The sequence below is a fragment of the Oryctolagus cuniculus genome, chromosome 18 (assembly GCF_964237555.1).
Source record: "Oryctolagus cuniculus chromosome 18, mOryCun1.1, whole genome shotgun sequence".
Classification (NCBI taxonomy): domain Eukaryota; kingdom Metazoa; phylum Chordata; class Mammalia; order Lagomorpha; family Leporidae; genus Oryctolagus; species Oryctolagus cuniculus.
Genome location: NC_091449.1, coordinates 55672030 through 55695549, shown reverse-complemented (window position 1 = coordinate 55695549; position 23520 = coordinate 55672030). Strand labels below are relative to the sequence as shown.

Sequence of the window (23520 nt, the reverse complement as noted above, 5' to 3'; positions counted from 1 at the left end):
AGACTTGGAAGTTTTAAAGAAAAATCACTTTGGCTGTTATGTTGAAAGGATGGCTGCACTGCAGGTGAGTAGAACAGACATGGTTAGACTAGTTAACACTGGAGCAGCCAAGGGTCCCTTGGATTAGAGTAAGCAATGGAAACAGATGGGGCCATCTGGGTATTGGGAGGACGTGACACGGGGGAGGTTTTGAAGATCACTCTTAGGTTTTTAGCTTGTGTGATCAATGCAGAGGCCATTCCCTGTGACTGGTAACACCCGTGAAGGACGCAAGATTTAGACAGATTATGAGTGAGATCTTGGACATGACACATTGGTGATGCTTTTGAGACCTTTAAGTGGAGAAGGAAGAAGGTAGCTGGATGCGCAGGTCTGAAGTTCAGAAGAGAGGTCAAGATTGGACGAACATTTGGGCTTCATCAACTCATGGTTACTAAAGCATGGATAAGATGGTGTCAGAAAGGGACAATTCAGTCCCTGGGAACTTCAGGGATTCAATGGCTCTTAAAGAGAAGGTCGCGGTTGATGCAGAAACCTTGGAGACACCAGTGGAGGAGCTGAGAGGGGATCCTGAGGGTGAAGTGAGGGGCTGGGGAAGGATACCGCTGCATTCCCACCAAAATGGCACTGTTCACACCAGAACTGGAGGCCGAGCATGCTCCTCACCTGGCAGGCGCCACCACTCTTGCTCCCGGGAGCCTCGGCTGGGCAATCTCCACACCTGTGCCTCTGCTACCTGTGTCCCTGGGGATCTCTCTCTGTTCCCCCGAAGGCTCCACAACAAAGTATACTATAGTCCACTTATTAAGCAACTATCTTATTTATTAACTAATCTCTCAGTGATGGGCAAAATGCATCGTCTAACCACACTATAATAGTGTGTAGCTGGAGAGAGGGGAGGAGGGGGTAGGAGAAGGAAGAGAAGAAGAGAAATTTTTGTGTGCAAATAAGGAAAGCTCTGGAAGCAGGTGTTTGGCTGTCGCTCCCCCTCTTCGTGGAGGAACGACACAGGACCCTGCGCTGTTCTTTCGTCTGCTCGGCCCTCCCCGGGTTTGCTGCTGGTTCTTCCCGGGTTGGCTACTGTCCCTTCCACCTCCGTGGAAGGGCAGTTCCCCCTGGCCACATTCCCCACTTCCGCAGGGGAGCGGCACACCGCCGGCCGGCTCTCTCGGGGACTGCACAGGTGTTCCCCTTAGATGTTCCCCTTAGATGTTCCTGTTAGATGTTCCTGGTGCATGCCGTCTCTCTCCTCCTTTATAGTCCTCCTCCGCCAATCCTAACTCGGCTGCCCACACGCCGAGTACGCTGCTCTCCAATCAGGAGCAAGTCCTACAGTTTATTGGCTGAACTGGAGGCAGCTGCGTAGAAGCTGTTTTCTCCTCTCCCAGCGCCATATTGTGGGAGAGCAGATGCATAGAATAAGTCTTAATTCCAGTAACTCAGTCCAGTCCGGGTTGCTCCCCACATTTGGCAAAGTGGTTAAGAACCTGTTTGGGGGCCAGCATTGTGTGGCACCGGTGAAGCCAGAGCTTATGATGGTAGCATCTCACATCAGATAACTGGTTTGAGTCTCAGCTGCTCCACTTCCAATCCAGCTTCCTGCTAACATGCCTGGGAAGGCAGCAGAAGATGGCCCAAGTGCTTGAGTCACTGCCACCTATATGGGATACCAGTATGGAGTTCCTGGCTCCTGGCTTTGGCCTGGTTCAGACTTGGCTGTTGGGGCCATTTGGGGAATATTTCAATAGATGGAAAATCAATCTCTCTCTCTCTCTCTCTCTCTCTCTCTCTCTCTCCCCCACTACCTCCCTCCCTCCCTCTCTGCTTTACCAACACTTAAATATTTTTTTAAAAGCCTATGTATTAAAAGTCGAAAGGAAACCCACCACAGCAAAATAGGTCAGTGGTATGGTGGTCATGCTGGGGACTGAGGATTCAAGTGTTTTGATTTTTCTTTTTCAACTTAAAGATGTTTTATTTCTTTAATTATAATGAAATCCACATAATATACAATTAACATATAATTACTTTCATGTGTACAGTTCAATGATATATTTTTTAAAGATTTATTTCTTTGAAAGTCAGAGTTACACAGAGAGAGGAGAGGCAGAGAAAGAGGTCTTCCATCTGATGGTTCACTCCCCAATTGACCGCAACAGCCGGAGCTATGCCAATCCAGGAGCCTGGAGCTTCCTCTGGGTCTCCCACGCGGGTGCAGGGGCTCAAGGACTTGGACCATCTTCCACTGCTTTCCCAGGCCATAGTAGAGAGTTGGATCAGAACTGGAACAGCCAGGACTAGAACCAGCGCCCATAGGGGAGGCCAGCACTTCAGGCCAGGGTGTTAATCCACTGCGCCACAGTGCTGGCCCCAATTCAATGATATTTAATATATTCACAGAATTATCAACAACCTCTTTCTAGTTTCAAATTTTTCCTCACTAATCCCAAAGAAACATCCCATACCTGTTATCACTCCCCAACCCTTTCTTCACCCTCTGGCAACCTCTAGTCCCCTTCCTGCCTCCATGGATTTTCCTATTCTAGATATTCCATACAGAAGGAATCACATAATATGTGACCTCTGGCTTCTTCCACCCGGAATATTTTTGAGGCTCCTCCACATTGTAGCATGCATCAGTACTTCATTCCTTTTTATGGCTGAATAACACACACACATACACACATATCACAATGTTTAGTCATCCGTTGGCAGACTTTCGGGTTGTTGTACATAGTACAACTACAAACATACATGTACAAGTTTTTATGTGCATACCTCCTTTCAATTATCTTGGGTATCAACCAAGAGTGGAATTTCCAGCTCACATGGATATTCTGTTTATCTTTTTTGAGGAACTGACAAACTTTCTTCTGTTGCCTGTTCCCATCAGAAACTAATGAGGATTCCTATTTCTCCTTATCCTTGACAACACCATTATTCTCCAGGTTTTTAAAAAATTATTATCACGGGGCAGGTGCCATAGCTCACTTAGTTAATCCTCTGTCTGCGGTGCTGGCATCCCATATGAGCACCGGTTCTAGTCCCGGTTGCTCCTCTTCCACTCCAGCTCTCTGCTGTGGCCCAGGAGGGCAGTGGAGGATGGGCCAAGTGCTTGGGCCCCTGCACCCACATGGGAGACCAGGAGGAAGCACCTGGCTCCTGGCTTCGGATGGGCACAGCGCCGGCCGTGGCAGCCACTTGGGGGGTGAACCAACAGAAGGAAGATCTTTCTCCCTGTCTCTCTCTCTCACTGTCTGTAACTCTACCTGTCAAATAAAATTTTTTTAAAAATTTAATAACATTATTATCACAGCCTTTTTATTTATTTATTTATTTTTTTGGACAGGCAGAGTTAGAGTGAAAGATAGTCCTCTCAGTGAGGACACGGAGAAGCTGGAGACCACGTACCTACCAGTACTGCTATGATCTGGATGTGGTCAGGCCCCCAGAGGTTCGTGTGCTGAAGCCTGGTCCCCAGGTGATGGCGTTGGGAGGTGGTGGAACCTTCAAGAGGAGGAGCTGAATACATGGCAATCAATCACTCCATGTGGACACCACCCTTCCAGATTATCAGTGAGGTCCTTCCAGGACCCGCGTTAGATTCCTTCTAACTGGATTGGTGTAAGAAAAGCAAACCTGGCCCCTGAGTTTCTCTGGCCTCCTGTCTCTCCATGTGATCTCCTCCACATGTGCTCCCACCACTGTGAAGCCATTCACTGCATGAAGCCCTCACCGGAGAACAGAAGAATGGAGCCGCTCAATCTGGGACTTTGAGCTTCCCAAACTTCGAGCTTCTCTTTATACAACTCCCAGCTTTGGGTATTTTGTGGAGCAGCAAAAATTGAACTAACACTGCACCCATTCACCTTTAAGTATAAAAACAGAGATGGTTCAGGGTTAGATGCTGGAACACGCTAAGAAGTTGAGGTTACTGGCAAGAATGTAGGGGGAGTAATGCACCAGTGGGCGTACAATGGGAAGAGGAGAAGGCGTGACAATGCACAGGGGTTAAGGGATGTGGAGGAAGTGTCAGGAGAGCTAAGAGTGTTAATAACGTCCAGGTGTTTGTGAGAGAGTTGGAGGGCAAGCAGGTGGTGGCGACTAAATTCTATGTGATGATTTAATACTCCTAAAATATAGTCATTTAGTCCAGATGATGACAAAGAAATGGCTTTGGGAGTGGACGGTCATTGTGTGTTGGAATTTATGGCTCCTCAGTCTGAGTATAAGCAAGAGGCCTCAAGGTTAGGGTGTTGGTTCAGATCCATCAGAGATGTTGAAATTTCTCGTACGCTAAGGCCCAAGATAAATAAGGAAGAGCGCACAGATGGGATATAAAGTAATACAGGCTGTGTTTGAAAGGAAAATAGCTGGGGTTAAGTTTCAAAGAGTAGAGATCCTAAGAGAACATGGAGTCTGGACTTTGGGGGGAAGTAATTTCCAACAGCGTGTAAGAGTGGCAGAGTCTTTGGAGGAGGAGCCAAGTTACACTTAGAACAGAGATGAAAAAACTATTCTAGTGAGTTTGAACATAGCAGGGAATTTTATCTGCCATGGAACAGATTCCAGGGGGCAGAACAGGAGGAGCATCAGGCTGGAGGGAGCCCAAAGCAGCCAGTGGCAGCAGTATCACCAACAAGATACCCTGGAAATGTGTGCCGGATAAACCTCACAAACATGAAATCTTCCTTGCTGTGATTTCTGGGAAGAAAAAAAAAAAAAAAATGCTCCCACGAGAATTTGTAAGCATGAGCATTCCTACACATGGGTCTGAGGTGCAAATGCATTCTGCCTGAGAGGCTGAGAAACTGACAGGAAACTGCTCCTGGTCAGTTGGAGCAGCAGTTTCAATACAGGAAGAAAAAGGTGGTGGGAGAGGGGAAGGTACCTAGCATACTAAGCCTTTTTTTTTTTTTTTTTTTTTTTTGGCAGTTAAGTATGAGCAATAAAATACTCTCAAAGGGGCAGGAATCTGGCCCAGTAGCAGTTAAGACAGCACTTGGGATGCCTGCATCTCATATCAAAGTGACTGGTTCCAGTCCTGGCTCCACTTTCAATCCAGCTTCCTGCTAATGTGCACCCTGGGAAGGTAGACATTGGCCCTAGCACTTGGGTCCCTGCCACCCATTGGCAACCCAAGATTGAATTCTGGTCTCCTAGCTGTTGAGGGTATTTGAGGAGTGAAATAGCAGATAGAAAATATCTCCCTCTCTCTGCTTTTCAAATAAAATGGGGAAAAAAATTTAATACTCTGAGAACAAAAAGAAAAAAAAAGAAATTGCATTAACACAAAAAAGGGGAGGGACATGAAATAGAAATACAAGATCAGGAAGGAAGAGAGGGGCCAACACAGTGGCATAGAGGGTTAAACCTCCACCTACAGCACCAGTATCCCACATGGGCACCAGTTCAAGTCCTGGCTCCTCCACTTCTGATTCACCTCCCTGCTAAAAGGAAATCAGCAGAAGACGGCCCAAGTACTTGGGTCCCCACCACTCACATGGGAGACCCAGAAGAAGCTCCTGACTCCTGGCTTCAGCTTGACCCAGTCCCCACTGTTGTAGCCATTTAGGCAGTGAACCAGTAGAAGGACGATATCTCTCTCTTCTTCTATCTCTGTCTTTCAAATAAATAAATAAATAAATATTTTTTAAAAAGGAAGGAAGAAGAATAATGTATCATTTCATTTCCAATATCATCCCTATTGAAAATGCATATTTGAGAACTCAATTCCATTTGATGGATGTATGAGGCTTACAGGAACAAGGTAAAAGTCACCATAGGAAGCAAACACATGTAGAAGGTAGGACAACAATTTCTGCCACAAATCAGTACCATGAAAAGAAAATAGGGGAGGACTTCTCTAGGTTAAGACAGACTTAAGGGGACGGCGCTGTGGCTTGGTGGGTAAAGCTGCCACCTGCAGTGCGGGCATCCCATATGGATGCCGGTTCCAGTCCCAGCTGCTCCTCTTCTGATCGAGCTCTCTGCTATGGCCTGGGAAAGCAGAAGGTGGCCTGAGTCCTTGGGCCCCTGAACCCACAGGGGAGACCCGAAAGAAGCTCCTGGCTCCTGGCTTCTGATCGGCGCACCTCCAACTGTTGCGGCCAACTGGGGAGTGAATCAGCAGATGGAAGGCCTCTCTCGCTCTGCCTCTCCTTCTCTCTCTGTGCAACTCTAACTTTCAAATAAATAAATAATTAAATCTTTGAGAGAGAGAGAGAGAAACTTAAGGGGTTGGCGCTGTAGCATAACTGGTAAAGTGTTGGTTAGAGTCCTGGCTGCTCCATTTCCGATCCAGCTGTCTGCTACGGCCTGGGAAAGCAGCAAAAGATGGCTCAAGTCCTTAGGCCCCTGCGTAGGAGACCTAGAAGAAGCTCCTGGCTCCTGGCTCATGGCTCCTGGCCAGCGAAGCTCTGGGGAATTCATCTGGGATTCATCTGGGGAATGAATCAGTGGATAGAAGCTCTCTCTCTTTCTCTCTCTCTCTCTCTCATCTGGGATTCATCTGGGGAATGGATCAGTGGATAGAAGATTCTCTCATCTGGGATTCATCTGGGGAATGGATCAGTAGATAGAAGATCTCTCTCTCTCTCTCTCTCTCTCTCTCTCTCTCTGTAACTCTGCCTTTCAAATAAATATTTAAAGAGAGAGACAGACAGACAGATTGACTGACTGACTTGGACACAAGACAAAAACATAATGTCAGAACTCTGGATCTTGATCTGAATAAACACATTTTGGAGCAAACAAGGATGTCTGATTATCTGATGAAAGGCAGTCTTGTGGTTAAGATACTATGGTTTTAAAGATGTGTACTGAGGCATATGGGGGGAAATGACAATGGCCAAGAAATACTTTACAATCTTTCAAAAAAGAAAAAGTAAAGAACAAATAGGGCAGTCAGCATGTTGCGTAGTAGACTAAGCCTCTGCCTTCAATGCCAGCATCCCATATGGGTGCCGGTTCAAGTCCCAGCTCCTCCTCTTCTGATTCTGCTCCCTGCTAATGTGCCTGGGAAAGCAGCAGAAGATGATACAAATGTTTGGGCCCCTGCACCTGCATGGGAGACCAGGAAGAAGCTCCTGGCTCCTGGCTTCGGATCAGCTCAGCTCCGGCCATTGTGCCATTTAGAGAATGAACCAGCAGATGGTAGACCTTTCTCTCTGTCTATTCCTCTCTGTAACTCTACCTCTCAAATAAAAAATCTTTAAAAAAGAATACAGCAAAATCTTGATAATCAGGGTGATGAGCCTATCAATGTTAATTATACTCTTGCTTCCATATTACGTTTTAAAACTGCATAGTCAAGAATTCAGAACCACTTTAGGAAACCTGTTGGGAAATGGTGCTTATCAAGTTCCCACACCTTTATGCTCTTGCCCCCTTATCTCTGTGCTCCCATATCTGTGTGGGTCTATGGCAACCATTGTCATGGTAACCAATAGGCACACCTGCTCGGCTAGCTGCCCACAACCCTGCTATGTAATGCCCTGGCTCCATGCCACTGTTATGTGTAAGCTCATAAGAAAAGTTGGGGAGTGTGTTTGGGCAAGGGTACATCACTGCAGCCCAGTCAGCCGCCACCAGATAAGCAGTTGCGTTCCTGTGTACATTTCTGCCCACTCCTGCAAATAAAGATGCATGAACTTGGCTCCCAAGTTATTCTTTGGTTTGTCCAAACCTGGACCTCATCTCCCAAGAGTTGAACTCCTGAATCACAGAACCCATGAACAAAAAAGTCTAAACACCTCTAGTGTAGCATACGTGCTACATACAGAAATATCCGATATTTTTTAAGAAATGTCTCACCCCTCCCAGTGTAGAAACCCAACTGACACTTTGCCCTGCCTCCATTATGAAATGCCAGAGTCAGGAAAAATAAGCATTTTGTACCTGGAGATGAACAAACTGTGACAAGGCCACCTATTTTGTTCCAGTCCCCAAACTAAGAAACTCCTCTAAGTATAAACTCCCTAATTAAAAAAAAAGTTAAATCCATAGCTTTAGAATGTTGATATCTGCAATAATGTCACAATCTTTATGTGAAAAGTTGCTGTTTTCCATCATGAACAGATGAACACAAACTCACAGGCTTTCTTTTAATCTTTAAACAACGCTTTAAAATTTTTAAATGTCAAATATTTCAATTAGTCTTCTTGAAATCTGAATCCTTTGTACTTAAAAAAAAATTTGCAGGGCAGGCATTTGACCTAGCAGCTAAACTGCTACTTAGAAAGTCTGGGGTACTGCGGCACAGCAGGTAATGCTGCCACCTGTAGTGCTGGTTCTAGTCTTGGCTGCTCTACTTCCAATCCAGCTTTCTGCTGTGGCCTGGGAATGCAGTGAAAGATGGCCCAAGTCCTTGGGCCCCTTCAACACCATGGGAGACCTGGAAAAAGCTCCTGGCTCCTGGCTTCAGATTAGCACAGCTCCAGCTCTTGTGGCCATTTTCAGAGTGAATTGGTGGATGGAAAACCTCTCTCTCTCTCTGCCTCTCTGTAATTCTGCCTTTCAATAAATAAATAAATCTTTAAAAAAAAAAAAAGGCAAGAAAAGAAAGAAAGAAATTCTGGGAGCCAGCACTGTGGCATAGTAGGTTAAGCCTACTGGGTAGTGAACCAGCAGATGAAAAACCTCTAGTCTCTCCCTCTTTCTGTCCGTAGTCTGCCTCTCAAATAAATAAATAAATCTAAAAGAAAGAAAGAAAAAGTTTGAGTCCCAGCTCCACTCCCAATTCCAGCTTCCTGCCAGTGTGCATCCTGGGACGCAGCAGGCAGTGGGTCAGGTACATGAGTCACTGCCTCCAAACAGGAGACCTAGACACATGAGACCTAGTTTCTGGCTCTGGCCTGTCACTGCTCCGGCTGTGGCAGGCATCTGGGGAGTGAGCCTGCAGGTGGGAAACGTCTGCCTCTCTGCCTTTCAACTGGAGCCTCACTGAGACTCACTCCACGTACCATTTAACTTGACCACATAAAGTGGTTCATAGTTTCCTTATATTCAGAATTGTGCAACCATCACCATGATCAATTTTAGAACAAATTCATCACCTCATTAAAAAAAAAAAAAAAAAAAAAAAACCTGTCCACCGGCAGTTACTCTTTATTCCCTATGCACACTCCCACCCCCAGCTCTAGGCAACCACGTACAGGTCCTTGGTCTCTTTGGGTTTCCCTATTCTGTACATTTGATAAAATGACATCACATGATATATAACATACTTGGCTTATTTCACTTGGTCTCATGCTGTCAAGGCTTAGCCATTCTGTAGCACATAGTACATTTTTTTATTTACTTATTTATTTATTTGAAAGGCAGAGTTACAGAGAGGCAGAGGCAGAGAGATAAAGAGATCTTCCATCTGCTGGTTCACTCCCCAATTGGCTGCAACAGCAGGAGCTGGGGTGATCCAAAGCCAGGAGCCAGGAGTCTCTTCTGGGTCTCCCACGTGGGTGCAGGGGCCCAAGGACTTGGGCCATCCTCCATTCCCTTCCCAGTGGCATCAGCAGGGAACTGGATCAGAAGTGGTGCAGCCAGGACTGGAACCGGCGCCCACATGGGACGCGGGCACTGTAGGTGGCGGGTTTACCCGCTAAGCCACAGCACCGGCCCCAGTACGTTTCTTTTTACTCCTGAGTAATAGTCCAGCCCAGGCTCTACCACATCTCATTTCTCCATTTTGTAGACGATAGGCAGTTCGAGCTATCATGGAGAATTCCCATCAGGGACACGGGAATCAAAGTCCTCGCAGGTACGTGCTTTTCCACTCTCCTTCCCTCTAAGAGTGGAAATGATGAGGTTAAGGGTAACTATACATTGAACCTTTTGAGGAACCATCAAACTATTTTCCAAAGTGCCCGTACCATTTTCTGGCCCTATCGGTGGCATATAAGGATTCCAATTGCCCCACAAACAACGGTATGAATGACATGTGCTTCAGTTCTTCTCCAATGGACGCCGTAATTCATCCTCCAGGGTACCTAAAATACAGACCCTTGCATGTAGTAATGTGTACACCTCCGAGACCGACCTCGAGCCGGCTCCTCTGACTAGCTCGAACAAAGCACCAACAGGAGTGCCTCACCAACACTCACTGTCTCGGCCGACACCGGCAGCCGGGGTCCCGTCCCCAGCCTCTGAGCGAAGGCACGAGCCCAACTTCCACCCAGGGCCTCTAAGAGAACCAGGCAGCCTTCACCCCATCCCATGCCTTTGCAACTTCTCGCTGAGCCCCGCTCGCTACAGCCTCTGCACCGACACGAACTAACCCACGCGGAGCTCGGCTCTCGCCGGCCCCTCTCCCACTGCGACAGGGACTGCTGACTAATAAGCTGTCCCTCGCCCGGGGCGGCATTCTGGGATGGAGTAGGGATCCCCCTCGCACCCTGAGGAGCACGAAGCTCCGGAGAAGCGGCTCCAGAAACCATGCTTTGGGAAACTGACTGACTCCACCGGCGGCGGGGCCTAGCCCGGGGTCAGGAAAGGTTAACAGGTGTCTGGAAGCCCCGCGCAGCCCCGCGCTACCCCAGACACACCCAAGGCGGGGGGGGGGGGGGGGCAGAGGAAGAACAGAACTTCACAACAGCACGCGAGCTGCGGGAGTAAAACCGCACACGGAAATAAGCACTACTTACAGGGTCGTCGGAGCCGCGCAGGCCGCTCACTTTCTGCGCATGCGCCCCAGGCCCCCTCGCGACCGCGCCTGCGCGTTGGAGCAGCGCCGCGCGCCATGCTTCTGCACCGCCGACCTGGAGTCCGGGATCGGGGCCTTGGCGGCCGCTGCGGGGCCGGTTCGCGTTCCTGCGGCACTGGATCTGTGGTACTCGCCAATTATCCGACCGGCGTTGCTCGGACGCAGCGAGAAGGGAGGAAACACACCGTAGAGCGCTCGTCTTCGAGCATTTGACGCATTCTTTGTGTCCTGTCGAGGCGCGCACGCGCCGCCCTCCGCAGAGCCCCTGGAGGTTATCGCGTGTTGGGAAACAGAGACGCCCAGAGCGGGGCGAACGCCTCAGAAATGTCATCCCTCCTTCGACTTCCACGGGGCGCAGAGCTGAGGTTTGGCGGATCGGGTGGTGGGGAGAGAAGACTTAGACGCGCACTGGATCCCGCCGCCGATAGCGGGGCCCTCGGTGGACAGGAGCCGGACGGGCCGAAGGAACGCGGTGAACGAGAGAGGAGCGTTCTGTGTGCGGCATTTGACGTTTGCCCAGTGCGCATGTATTATTTCCAGATACGTTTAGATGTCCTTTGCCAAAATGGAGGCACCCAGGAGAGAGAGGTGAGGTTTAAGAGGGCTGAGAACTCTGTCAACCTGGACAGGGTTATCGGAATAGGGGAAGCCAGAGGGTCGCGGGTACGCCACAGCGGGTGTTCCCGCTTGTTTCCGGACAGAGACCCTTGGGGTCCCGGGGGAGGGGCAGGAAGCGGAGCCAGGTACAGGAAATCGTGGGTCAGGGACGCTGCGGTCATCACCTCCATTGTTGGATTAGCTGAAGATTAAAAGGGCCGTTTCGGGGTGGGCTCATTGAACTCAGGGTGGAAGGGGACGTTGGGTGTTTGTTTTTGTAAAGGAAGTTAAACGAGTGTGGCTGGCAGGGTTGAGACCTAAAGTTCCTCCTCCAGGAAAACGTGCCCCGGGAAGGAGTGATCGTAAGTAGGTCCTCAGGTAACTGGGCTGTCGCCATTGAGCTGAGAGCTGAGGAAAACGAGGAGAGGCAGCTGTGCCCAGGAGGATTTGCAGACAAAATGCTCTTACCCAGAGACCCCTCTCGTTCGCTGAACGGGTTCAGCTTTGTTCCCCCCACGAGTGGCTGACGGGTCTAGGCAGAGACGGGGATTTGGGAGCAGAGGTCGGGGATACAAAGAGTTGCACATGTGAAGTCAAAGCCCAGAGGTCATCATTGGTTGCCTCTCAGTTTGGCTTGTTTGTAAAAGAAGTCAAAAGCTGAGCTCCCAAATAAAATATTTTAGGAATAGTGTTTAAGAAACTCCAGATATAAAAAAGAAAAGTGAGGAATGTTAGTGAAATGGCGCAGTCTTATCTGCAGTGTGACCTACACCCTGACACCATCCTAGGCTCTAGCCCCTGCCACCATTGCTGGAAGCCAGGTGGCCACATGGCGCAACCACTGGTGTCAGCTCCATCCCCATCCTAATGGGATTCACTGCTCCTGCTTCCCTGCCCGCGCCCAGCAAAGTTTTAAGAGGACCTGTCCCTAAGAGCCGATGCTGCGGCTCACTAGGCTAATCCTGCGCCTGTGGCGCTGGCACCCCGGGTTCTAGTCCCATGGGAGACAAGGGGGAGGCGCCTGGCTCCTGGCTTTGGATCTGCACAGCGCGCCGGCCACGGCGGCCATCTGGGGGGTGAACCAACAGACAGAAGATCTAACTCTGCCTTTCAATAAAAAAAAAAAAAAAAGAGGACCTATTCCTGAACACGTGGCACTCTCTCTCTCTCTGTCTCTCCCTCTCTCAATCTTTCTCATACAACTCTTCTCTCTCTTTTTCCTTCTTTGCCCCTTCCCTCCTGTCTGTTAGGTTTCCCCAATAAACCCTTTCCCTTAAAAAAAAAAAAAATTAAAGAAATTCCAGAAGTCAGAGCGTCTACAAAGACATACATGAAACCCAGCTGGTAACGAGTCAGTCAGACTGAGCAGTGCCTGGGAAAGGCATTTCCCCTGCAGGGGAGAAAAACCACATCACAGAAGAGTATATTTGGTAAATTTATTTAAAAAAAAAGAAAAGAAACAATAATTTAGCCCCTTGGCAAAATAAAGGATCTTATTAATATAAATGTTTCTTAGAAAACATATGAAAAGATAATACAACATATATTAATAAATCAATATTAACATTATAGCAAAAGTAATTCTATAAAAATGACAATGAGGATATTTCTGGTCCTTACAAAGCAATATTTCTCGGAGGTTCTGTGGTTCCTCCTCTCTCTGGAATGCATGTTCTCATTTTATGGAGGCCTGATGCACACAAATCTAACTTTAGGAAGTCATTCAATTAAAGGATGTTTATTTGCATCACAAAATGATTATTTACCAAAAAAATCAGTGGAATGGTTTCTATGAAGGATCCTTCAAATGGCAATTTCTTAATGTGTTTCGAGTATAATTAAACAGACACATGTCCCCAACTTTCCAGATGCAACTCAATTGCATAAAGTGAGGCAAACCGGAAGTGACACAGGCTTCGTTCTTAAGGAAATGGGTGGAGGCACACATTCCTGCTATCTTTGGTTTCTCCCATCCTGAGCTCTGCTTGTTCAGGTCTCGGCTGCTCTCTGTTCACCTGGTTCTCTCCGGGAATATGCAGGAAGTCATATGGGGGTGGGGGGGGAGGCGGATTAGTGAATTTGTGGGTCGCTCTGGCAGAGTGAGAGGAGAATCTGGGATTCAGAGTGTGTGTGTATGTGTGTGTGCGTGTGTCAGTGTAACTGGGGAAAAGCAGGAACAATCCCGAAGCCTTGCCATGGTGCTCGTCAGGCCTTTCTCCCGTATGGGCCCCTAGCTTCCGCTGGTGCGCAGCCCTCCCCAGCTGAGACGCAACCGCAGGAGCACGGCTGAGGGCCTACTTGTCACACTCCTCCTGGCTCCCTTCAGCACAGTGGTAGTGCTGCTCACAGAACTCCTGGATCCGGCTACAAGCTTCCAGCATCATCACCTCTGGGACCGTGATTACCACTCGGAAGAAATTGGGGTACTCGAAGCACTGCTGAAACAAGAGCCTGTTATTTTCAGAGCAGTTGAATCCGGCACTGGACCACCCCCAACCACCCAGGGCCCTCGTCAGCAAGAAGCCATGATGCCGCACTGGCAGGGCTGTCAGTTCATTCAGTCTCCACTGCTGGGGTGCTGAGCCAGTCCCTGTGCTACAAGCCGGACTTCCTCTCACCTAGAATGTTTGTCTACAACTTTCCCTCCCAGTGTAGATGGGATCATGTGAGGGGAAAACAAATTTTACTCGGAAACCAGGAAACACATCTGTTTGAATCTCATCAAATTAGGACGCACTTTGTGGAAGGAGGGGGAAGTCCAGCTTTGACAGCCAGCTCAGGGAGAGCTCCCGGGGCTCTAGGACCTTGCAATGTCCCGAGGAAGACAGTACTCACCGTGGCTGGCAGGCAGTGGACAGACTGCTCAGCAACTAACCGCTCTGTGAAGTCCACATCATTCTCAAACTCTGGGAAATGTTCCATCTCGATTCCAACCTGCACCAGTCATAGAAAGGAAAGGCCAACTTAGCAGGAGGGAAAGCCAGCCAATTTCCTATGTCAGAGATGAAAGTCACAGTGACTTTTAAAGGTGCCCTGGAACTCTACCTCTGTCAACTTAGGATGAACTCACAGAATTGTTTGCAGGAAAGAGGATATATTTAGTAATAGTTTATTGAAAAGTTTCTTCTGGAGGCGGATAAAGGAAAGGTAGAAATTGAAATGCAGTGTTTCTCAAGAGGAATATCTGCATTAAGGCCAGGCAGTTCTTCATGGCATGGCACTGTCCCACCCCTGGCTGCTTGCAAGAACACACCCATCCCCGATCATTCTGAAAGCAATTCTCAAATACCCAAAGAGAGCCAGGATCTTGCCAGTTGAAAACTATGATGGTTTGGAGAGCCTCTTACTTGTGTCATATATGTCTTATGTGTCTTCCCTGAGAAACTGAGTCATTGAAAGAGTCTCATGAACACCAAGGTCAATCACACCAGAGGGATGATTCAGAACAAGAAAATCCCTCAGCGGACTGGGGAACCCACTGCCTGTCTTGTGAATGGTGGCGTGCCCTTCACAGCCCCCTGTGGGAGTTCCAGGGGCTTGTGCTCTACAACACCCACACAGCTAGTGCCTGCCCCTTCCCCATCCTTACCATGAGGTACATGGCCCCAGAAGGACGGACTGGCCGGAGTCCAGGGATGGCAGCCAATGCCCCATAGCAGAGATCAGCGTTGGACTACAAGAGGAGGTAGAGAGGAACCAATGATCAAAATTTAAGGAAAAGAAAAGCCAAGTCATTAAAAGTAGAGCCTTCACGGCACTGTGGCGCAGTAGGCTAAGCTTCCACCTGTGCTGCCTGCATCCCATATGAGCGCTGGTTCTAGTCCCAGCTGCTCCTCTTCCAATTCAGCTCTCTGCTATGGCCTGGGATAGCAGTGGAAGATGGCCCAAGTCCTTGGGCCCCTGCACCCACGTAGGAGACCCGGAAGGAACTCCTGGCTCCTGGCTTCGGACCAGCCCACCATTGTGGCTCTTTGGGGAGTGAACCATTGGATGGAAGACCTGTCTCTCTGTCTCTCTGTCTCTCCCTTTCTCTAACTCTACCTCTCAAATAAATAAATAAAATCTTAAAAAAGTAGAGCCTTCACTGAAGGTGCAGAATCTATGTTTGCTGTTCCAGCATGAGGAGTCAACAAAAGCAAACTCCATCCTTGAAGTTTTGTAGCAGAGTGGAAGGAGTGTATGAGTGGACACTTCACACGGATGACACCTCTTGATTTGGCAGTCCCACACTGGAACACACTCCAGAAATGACAACTGCTTATTCCGAGTTCTACTGGCAGCATTCCCTGACTCCCAGAGCAGAAGGCCCTGTGCTGCCCTTACCTTGAGGAAGCTTAGAGTGTTGTGGTAGAACTCCTGAGGGGTGCGACGCAGGATGCTTTTCAGAGCTCCCTGGACAATGGTGCAGGGTCCCAAGATTCTCTGACTCAGTTTCACCAGTCCATCTCGAATCTAGAAGCCACCCAGGAAACATACTACTTAGTCTTTCTTAAGCATCTCAGGGATTCTTGCTAACCTCAAAAAGCGATGGGCCTGTAGCCCAGCTCTGGCGCATACCTACTGTGTGGCTCTAGGCTCATAATATTACACCTCTGTGCTTTGTTCTTCTCAACCATAAAAAGGAGATAAAACCAGTGCCAGGATCATTGCATGGTTGTGAGGATTAAATTAGTGTTTATAAAACACTGACACATGATAAGTCCTCAAACAATATTAGCTGTCATGAATACTATTGTTTCCTATTTTGCACTCTGAAAGTTGGAGCTGAATGGGACTTCTTCATAGAGCCTGATACATGGAAACTGGGCTTGAGAGAAGAATAACTATTATCACATTTATTTCCCAAGTGTTCAGGCACCAGGAACTACTGGACTGAAAAAGGAGGGGTATACCCTTTCACTACTATGCATGCAAAGTAAATATAGAAGGATGCTTTACCAAGTTTGTGGGAAATAAAATTAAAAGATAAGTTGTCTTACTAAAAAAATGAAATCCATGCATAGTTTTTCATAATGTGCGCTTTCTTGATTTTTTCAAAGACCCCCTCGAATATCCTGTTACATATATCATTTCATCACATCACTCTCACCTCATTGCCAAAAATGTCTCTTCTGTCATGGATGAGGATCCAGCCCAGCCTCCAGCCAGGAACCAGCCAGCGCTTGGCCAGCCCTCCACAGGACAGGATGGGGACATCTGTGCTGAGGGTGGCCAGCGGCTCATATTTGCACCCTGAGAACACCTGGCGAGAAGAGATACTTGCTGGAGTTGTCTTCCTGGTTACTTCCCACTGGATCCCATGCCTTCCTTCCTTTTCCTTATATCACTGGGACAGTGCCTTGGCTTTGCAGGCTTATCCCTACTGTGAAGCACAACTGGGATTCCAGGAGTCTTCAGAGAGGACCATCCAAAGACATTTGGTAGCCCAGTGGTATGTACAGCTCTGTGAAGCCAGCTCTATATAATCAGGCACCACTGGAGTTACAGATTTAAAAGTTAAATATGGGTCCACAATTCCTTATTTAAAATTCCCAAGCCCAGATGTGTTGTAGAGAGAATGCAGGATTGGTTGGATTTTAGAAAAGCTTTGTAACACATGTACCATACATTATGCAGTGACTCTCAAAGCAGACTGGGATGGTGCCCCTAACCATGAATCTTAACATTTCTGTCACTTTCCCTGAAGTCTTAGCAAATACATTGATTCAAAAGTGGGATAAATAGAAATCCATAAATATCTTCCTATGAGGTCAAATCAGATTTTGCAACTAAATAAATTCCAAGAAGCTTTGAAAATTCATTTTGATTTTTGGATTTCAAAAGTTGGGTAATGAGCTATGATCTAAGTATTTGTTAAAAGTGCAGAGATACTGACGTCCTATACTGAAATTATTAGTAGGTGTTTCTTCCAACTATTCATGTTGTCATCTCTAAAGATCTCATGAAATCATGTGGAATTGAGATTATTGCAGTGATATGCCCCAGCCCAGACTTACCATGTCACCATAGATCTCATCAGCCAAGATGGGGACACATTGCCTCGCAGCCACTAAAAATAGAAGAAACCTGCTGAGATCATTTTTGATGTGATGCCTGTGGTCTTCCTGTGCTTTGCGTTTCATGTTTATGTGTCTTGCTTTCCTCTTTCACAACTGTAAACTTCTGATACTCCTCCAGGCGTCAGAGCCTGAATTTGCCTTTCAACCAGAAAATTCAAACCCTATCTTCCACATGGTGAGAGCGGTGAATAGGCAGGTACAGGCAGAATATTCCTCATCTGAAATGCTGGGGACTAGAAATACTTCAAATCTAGGATTTTTTTTTTTCAGGTTTTAAAATACTTGTATAGACTTGACTAGTTGAATGTACATAATCTGAAAATCAAAAATCCAAAAAGTCTGGGGATACTCAAAGAATTTCAGATCTTAGAGAACTTTAGATTTCATGTTTTCATACAAAGAATGTTCAACCTGTATTTCTTCTTTTTCACCTTCTTTTGGGCAAGTTCTCCCATTCCTATGGCACACACTAGAGAGGCTACTGCGGCTCCTCTACCTCCACCCCAGCCATTGAATTTAGGGAAGAATCCCTTCCTGTCATTCCAGGCTACAGCTAAACCATGTTGTCTCCACCTCATCTCCTGGGGGCAAACTGCTGGGCTCACCTGCCAGGATCTTCTGCAGATGGCTTTTACGGAACACTGACCCACAGGGATTTGATGGATTATTGACAATAAGACAAGCAGTCTTTTCATCAATCAGAGATTCCAGGTGTTTCAGGTCAATTTCCCAAGACTTCTCTGGCTGAGGAGGAAGAAAGGTAAGATTTTTAAGATGGTTCTGAAAAATGTAGGGGGAATACTCATTCAACCCAAGGGTGCAATGTAAATGATCAAATGTGCCCTTGGCCTCAACCAGCCACTTCCAGAACTTTCCCTGCTGAGGTAATGGTCTTACATTCTTATGAGACACAATTTGGGCACTTGAGTCTAAAGTTTTAAAAAGTCACTTACCAATAAATTATAGAGTTTGACTTCAATTCCCATAGATTCAGCCAAAGTCCTGTATAGAGAGAAACCGGGTCTTGGCACTAGGATGTTTTGCCCTGGATTGGCCAACACAGCTAAACAAAGCTCAATAGCCTGACTACAGCCACTTGTCAGAATGACATCCTGTGAAGAAACAGAAGATTAATTTTGTTAGGGGTTCTTACAGCCACGGGAGAAAAGAGAAAACTCAGATGGGTGAGTTGGGAACAATGATGAACTTACTTTAACAAGTCCTAAGTAGTAGTGATTTTTCTAAGCCAAAACCAAAAGATAGGTATTTATGTCCCTATCTATATGTTGTTGAGCAATGGCCACTTAAAAGAAAAAAAAACACATCATTTTAAAAAGGGCTGGTGCTGTGGTGTATCAGGTAAGGCTGCTGCCTGTGATGCTGGCATCCTGTATGGATGCTGATTCAAATCTCAGCTGCTTCACTTCCCATCCAGCTCCCTACTAATGCACGTGATAAGCAGCAGAAGATGGTCCAAGTCCCTGGGCACCTAAACCCATGTAGGGGACCCAGAAGAAGCTCCTGGCTCTGGCCTGGCCCAATTCTGGCCAATGCAGCCATTTGGGGAGTGAACCAGTGGATGGAAATCTCTTCCATCTCTCCCTCTCTCTCTATAACTCTGACTTTCAAATAAATAAAGGGGGGGGGGGGAAGGACACTATGACCCAACAGACTCCATGAGAGGCCTTAGACTGACCTTGGACTTTTTTTTTACCTTGTTATTTATTTACTTTTGGCCAGAGGCTTAACGCCTGACTCTTCTCTGAAATGCAGAAGAAGGAGACCTCTGGTATTGGGCAATGTCAACCCCACTGAGCAAACAACAGAGGGAAGGTGACATTTGTCACTGCCATTGATTCAGTGTGCCATCAAGGCAAGGAAGGAAAGCCACAAAGAAGAGTAATAAAACATCCTATTATCTGGTGTTTATGAATTGCTCTTCAATTAACTTTTTCTGAAAATCAATTGTAGGGTCCTCTGAGGCTCCTGTGACAGTCACCACATAAGTTATAGGAGACATCATTGTTATCCTGGAAGAACACCAAATGCAATCACTGACCAATGGCCCCAGCTCAGAGTGCAAAAGGGAAATGACCCTCAGCTGCCCTGCACTGACCCTTACCCTCAAGCACAGGAACAAGGCAAAAGGCTTCAGAGCGGGTTCCCTGCACAGGGCTCACCTGAGCATCCAGGGGGGCCTCTGGACAGTGGTAATAAGAAGCTACCTCCTCCCGACTGGACAGGTAGCCTGAAAAGAACAGTGAAAAGAGGGAACTGGAGGTTTTCATCCCTCCACTTAATGATGATGCCCCTTAATGATATTAAAATCATTAAGGTTTTTTTTTTTAATAACCTAACATTTGGCTCCATCCCAACCACTGTAGATTAGCAGTACATTTTGTATTTTACAACTCTATTATAAACACAGACATGTAAAGAATAACAAGAACTCCCCAAACGATAAAATACTCTGCGTCATCTTGATTACTGTTTTTTCCTCTGTAAAATAAAGGATTTAGATTATTCCTAAATCTCTTGGAGAGACTATATATTTTTTTAAAATTGTCATTAAATGCACTCAATACATGTGATCTATTTTGAGTTTTTTGCATTATGTAATATATCACAACTATTTGGTACACATTTTTTCTTTCAAATTATTCTCCTGTAAGAGATTTATTAGTGGATGCTTATAAGATTAAATTATTGTCAGTTTTGTGTCCATTATAATATTTTGTAAAATTGCTGTTCAAAAAGACAAGTTAGAAAAGCCAAAAAGCAAGGTCATGGGTGGTATTTCACAATGCTTGTTAGGTGCCAACAGGCCTCTTGAAATTATATAAATCAGTATATCCTTAGTTATTAATGAAGGAAAACATTTTTCCAGATATATATTGTCATCTCTGCCATACCTTTTGCACATTTGTCAAACAGAGAGTCAGTCTTGATATTTTAGGTTGAATCAGTTTCTCAATACTTAGGATATTAGAATCATTGAGTTTTTTCTTTATAACCTAACACTTGGTCTTGATTTTGAGTTTTGTTTTGAAACTTTATAAAGTGTAACATATCAATCTAAAAACTATGTCCCTGATTCCTCTGTAAGTAGTTTTAAAATTTGATTTTAGCATGAATCTGGGTTTTTATCTTGCAATAAGAATGTTTTTCTGCACACATTTACACAAAGGGGCAAAAATGTGAAACACTGAAACAAAGTCATAGAATTACGTATTTTACCAAAATCTTTATAGAGTAGAAATTGTCAATAGATGGAGAGAATCAAACCTAAATAGAAATAATTTCTATCAGCATTAATTTATTTCCTTCAATATGTCAGCCCTTCTTTGTTGTTCTTGTCCTCTTTAATCCTAAAGAGTAACAAATTACATTTCAGTGTTATCAGGATCATAATGAAAATAGGCTTTCAAGATAGAAAGAAATAAGTCAAAGGAGCTATTTACATAGGCCAATAAGTAAATTCATAAAGGGCCTAGAAGACTCCAGCCAGGGACTCCAGCAGACCCAGGGCCATCGTCTTAGAATTAGTCATGCTGTAAGAGGAGCATTATTTGATGGATAAATCTGCTTGGGTGCCTAGAGGGAAGGTGCCAGCAGGCCAGAAGGAGCCAGGAAAGAAGTTGGGCCTTTGTGGCTCATGTTTCCCCAAATCCCAAGGCCTGTTTCATCTTACCCTCTCCTCAGGAAGTATGCATGAATTGCTAGATGTTTGGTCCTATTATAAATGCACCAAAGATTTGGAAATCACTCGGTAGGGAATCTGGAGAGGAGCTTACCAATGGATGGGGCATAGCCATTGTATTTCCCTGAATCCAGGGCATCTTTCATTGCTTGGGTAACTTCAGTGTCGGTAGGCAGGTTTCCAAACACAGTAGGATCTCCTTTTCATGGGAGAGAGAAAACAGAAGGAGCCACCCAGAGGTTACTCTCCCATGTGCTGCACTCAGACTCTTGTCCACCCTCTGCTCCCATCTTCTTAACCAGTCCAGGGGGAAGACCGTCGCTGCCCATGCCTCGAGTGTCCCCCACTCACCGATTGAGAGGGAAATCATGGCTTTGCTTGGATTCGGCTTCACCTTCATGCTGTCCACAATGGCCCGGATGGGATTGAAAGTTTTGTTGGACATGTCTGAGGGTCTCACAGACCACCTGGTCCTCCTGCCTTTCATCTTGCCCGGCACGGAGCTTCTCCCACCAAAGTTGACATGCACATCCAGCACTGAGGGGATGTGGTTGTTGCCATTCGTCTGAATCATGTAGGGGTCCATCACTAGGAAAACCTGGGGGAAAGCCAGTCCCTGTGATGCTGATGGGCCCATCCGGATTGCTACATCGGGACCTAAACATAGGAGTGACTACACTCGGAGTCTCTTTCCAAACTCTTCTTCTTCTTTTTTTTTTTTTTTCCTGCCTTCTCTTATAAAGTGGCCTTGTTATAAAGGAGAAGAGGAGAGCTTTAAGACTTTTTCCTGGCCGGCGCCACGGCTCACTAGGCTAATCCTCCGCCTGCGGCACCGGCACCCCGGGTTCTAGTCCCGGTCAGGGCGCTGGATTCTGTCCCGGATGCCCCTCTTCCAGTCCAGCTCTCTGCTGTGGCCCAGGAGGGCAGTAGAGGATGGCCCAAGTCCTTGGGCCCTGCACCCGCATGGGAGACTAGAAGCACCTGGCTCCTGGCTTCAGATCAGCGCTATGCGCCGGCCGCAGCGCACCAGCCGCAGCAGCCATTAGAGGGTGAACCAACGGCAAAAGGAAGACCTTTCTCTCTCTCTCTCTCTCTCTCTCTCTCTCTCTCTCTCTCTCTCTCACTGTCCACTCTGCCTGTCAAAAAATTAAAAAAAAAAAAAAAAGACTTTTTCCTGATACGGAAAATAAAGCAGGAACCCACTCTACAATGTTCAGAGAGCATTCATTTGAATGCTGACTTGCTGTAAGTGGAATTTGCTAAGTCAACTGTAATCCCTATAAAAGCCTAACAATGCTCTGATAAAACCAAGAGGGAATGATATTAAATCACTAAGCAATCAAAACACATGTGTTTGCTACTTTCCAGGCAGAGCCTATCTAAGCGTCTTCCCTACTAATTCAATATTCTGTGTCTTGCCCTCTGCAGAGAACCAGGAGGACTCACCCCACCCTGTCAGAAATTTAGTGCTAATGCTGTTGCTAGCAAAAGCAAAGCCGTATCCCTAAGCATCTTACAATCTTGCCTGGAAGAAGTCAACACACCAGAGAGGAAGAGGTGAACACCCAGTCACCGTCACCACATCAGCTCTGTTCTGAGAATTTTACCTTTCAAGCTAAGGAGCAGCAGCCTCCGGGGTGCCAAACCTGAAAGTTCACTCAGATCTTGCTTGACAGGTTACCGTAGCAGTGAACTCAGATACAAAACTGAACTCCTGAAATAGTCTCCACAAATGGGCGTTGGGCCCAAAACCTTGATGCTATTGGTGGGGTGAGGCCTAAACCCTCCCCTTGGCCCCTTTCCTCCCCCTCTCTCACCCCTAGACCTGCCTCTCACCCTCAAATCAGGAATTGTCCTCACTTCAAACATCTGGGACTCTGTGTTAACTCTTTGTGGGCACTTTGTCAGATGTTTGGGCAGAGTTTCTTTTCTGTTTTTTTTTTTTTAACTTTTATTTAATGAATATAAATTTCCAAAGTACAGCTTATGGATTACAATGGCTTCCCCCCCATAACGTCTCTCCCACCCGCAACCCTCCCCTTTCCCACTCCCTCTCCCCTTCCATTCACATCAAGATTCATTTTCTATTCTTTTTATATACAGAAGATCAGTTTAGCATACATTAAGTAAAGATTTCAACAGTTTGCTCCCACACAGAAACATAAAGTGAAAAATACTGTTTGAGTACTAGTTATAGCATTAAATCTCAATGTACACACACTAAGGACAGAGATCCTACATGAGGAGTAAGTGCACAGTGATTCCTGTTGTTGACTTAACAAATTGACACTCTTGTTTATGGCCTCAGTAATCACCCTAGGCTCTTGTCATGAGTTGCCAAGGCTATGGAAGCCCCCTGAGTTCACCGACTCTGATCATATTTAGACAAGGCCATGGTCAAAGTGGAAGTTCTCTCCTCCCTTCAGAGAAAGGTACCTCCTTCTTTGATGACCTGTTCTTTCCAC

At 46.5% G+C, this 23520-nt stretch overlaps 2 protein-coding genes and 1 long non-coding RNA gene across 4 annotated transcripts in view; 1 reads left to right on the top strand and 2 right to left on the bottom strand.

Moving 5' to 3' along the window:
* Positions 1-10659, bottom strand: part of LOC127491335 (zinc finger protein 19) — a 96393-nt gene extending 85734 nt beyond the window's left edge. Inside the window, exon 1 of the mRNA XM_051847012.2 lies at positions 9870-10659. The gene's annotated coding sequence lies outside the window, so the exon portion shown is untranslated. The remainder of the gene's footprint in view (positions 1-9869) is intronic.
* A 71-nt stretch (positions 10660-10730) lies between these two features.
* On the top strand, positions 10731-18100 carry LOC138846573 (uncharacterized). The gene is made up of 2 exons (XR_011384089.1): positions 10731-11287; positions 17902-18100. It is a non-coding gene; the product is annotated as an uncharacterized lncRNA (long non-coding RNA).
* Positions 12719-22816, bottom strand: TAT (tyrosine aminotransferase). 2 transcript variants are annotated; one of them, XM_070062710.1, is made up of 12 exons: positions 22663-22816; positions 21407-21653; positions 21150-21254; positions 19536-19603; positions 18309-18467; positions 17961-18099; positions 17293-17345; positions 16386-16538; positions 15620-15748; positions 14886-14969; positions 14132-14230; positions 12719-13734 (listed from the first exon to the last, which is right to left on the bottom strand). In XM_070062710.1, the coding sequence occupies exons 2-12, from the start codon at positions 21639-21641 to the stop codon at positions 13591-13593; spliced, it is 1368 nt and encodes a 455-aa protein (XP_069918811.1). In that variant the 5' UTR covers positions 21642-21653; positions 22663-22816; the 3' UTR covers positions 12719-13590. The 2 variants fall into 2 exon arrangements, with proteins under 2 accessions (XP_069918811.1, XP_017197838.3); XM_017342349.3 differs by lacking the exon at positions 22663-22816 and having other exon boundaries at positions 12719-13731; positions 21407-21677.
* Positions 22817-23520: the final 704 nt, after the last annotated feature.

Bases quoted from the DNA above. Each gene is read 5' to 3' on its own strand.
- TAT (XM_070062710.1), bottom strand. From the start codon at position 21,641: ATGGACCCCTACATGATTCAGACGAATGGCAACAACCACATCCCCTCA. The intron at 21,255-21,406 runs GTGAGTGGGGGA...TCCCATGAAAAG, and splicing joins CATGATTTCCCTCTCAATCG to GAGATCCTACTGTGTTTGGA. The intron at 17,346-17,960 runs GTGAGCCCAGCA...TTCTATTTTTAG, and splicing joins TCTGCAGAAGATCCTGGCAG to TGGCTGCGAGGCAATGTGTC.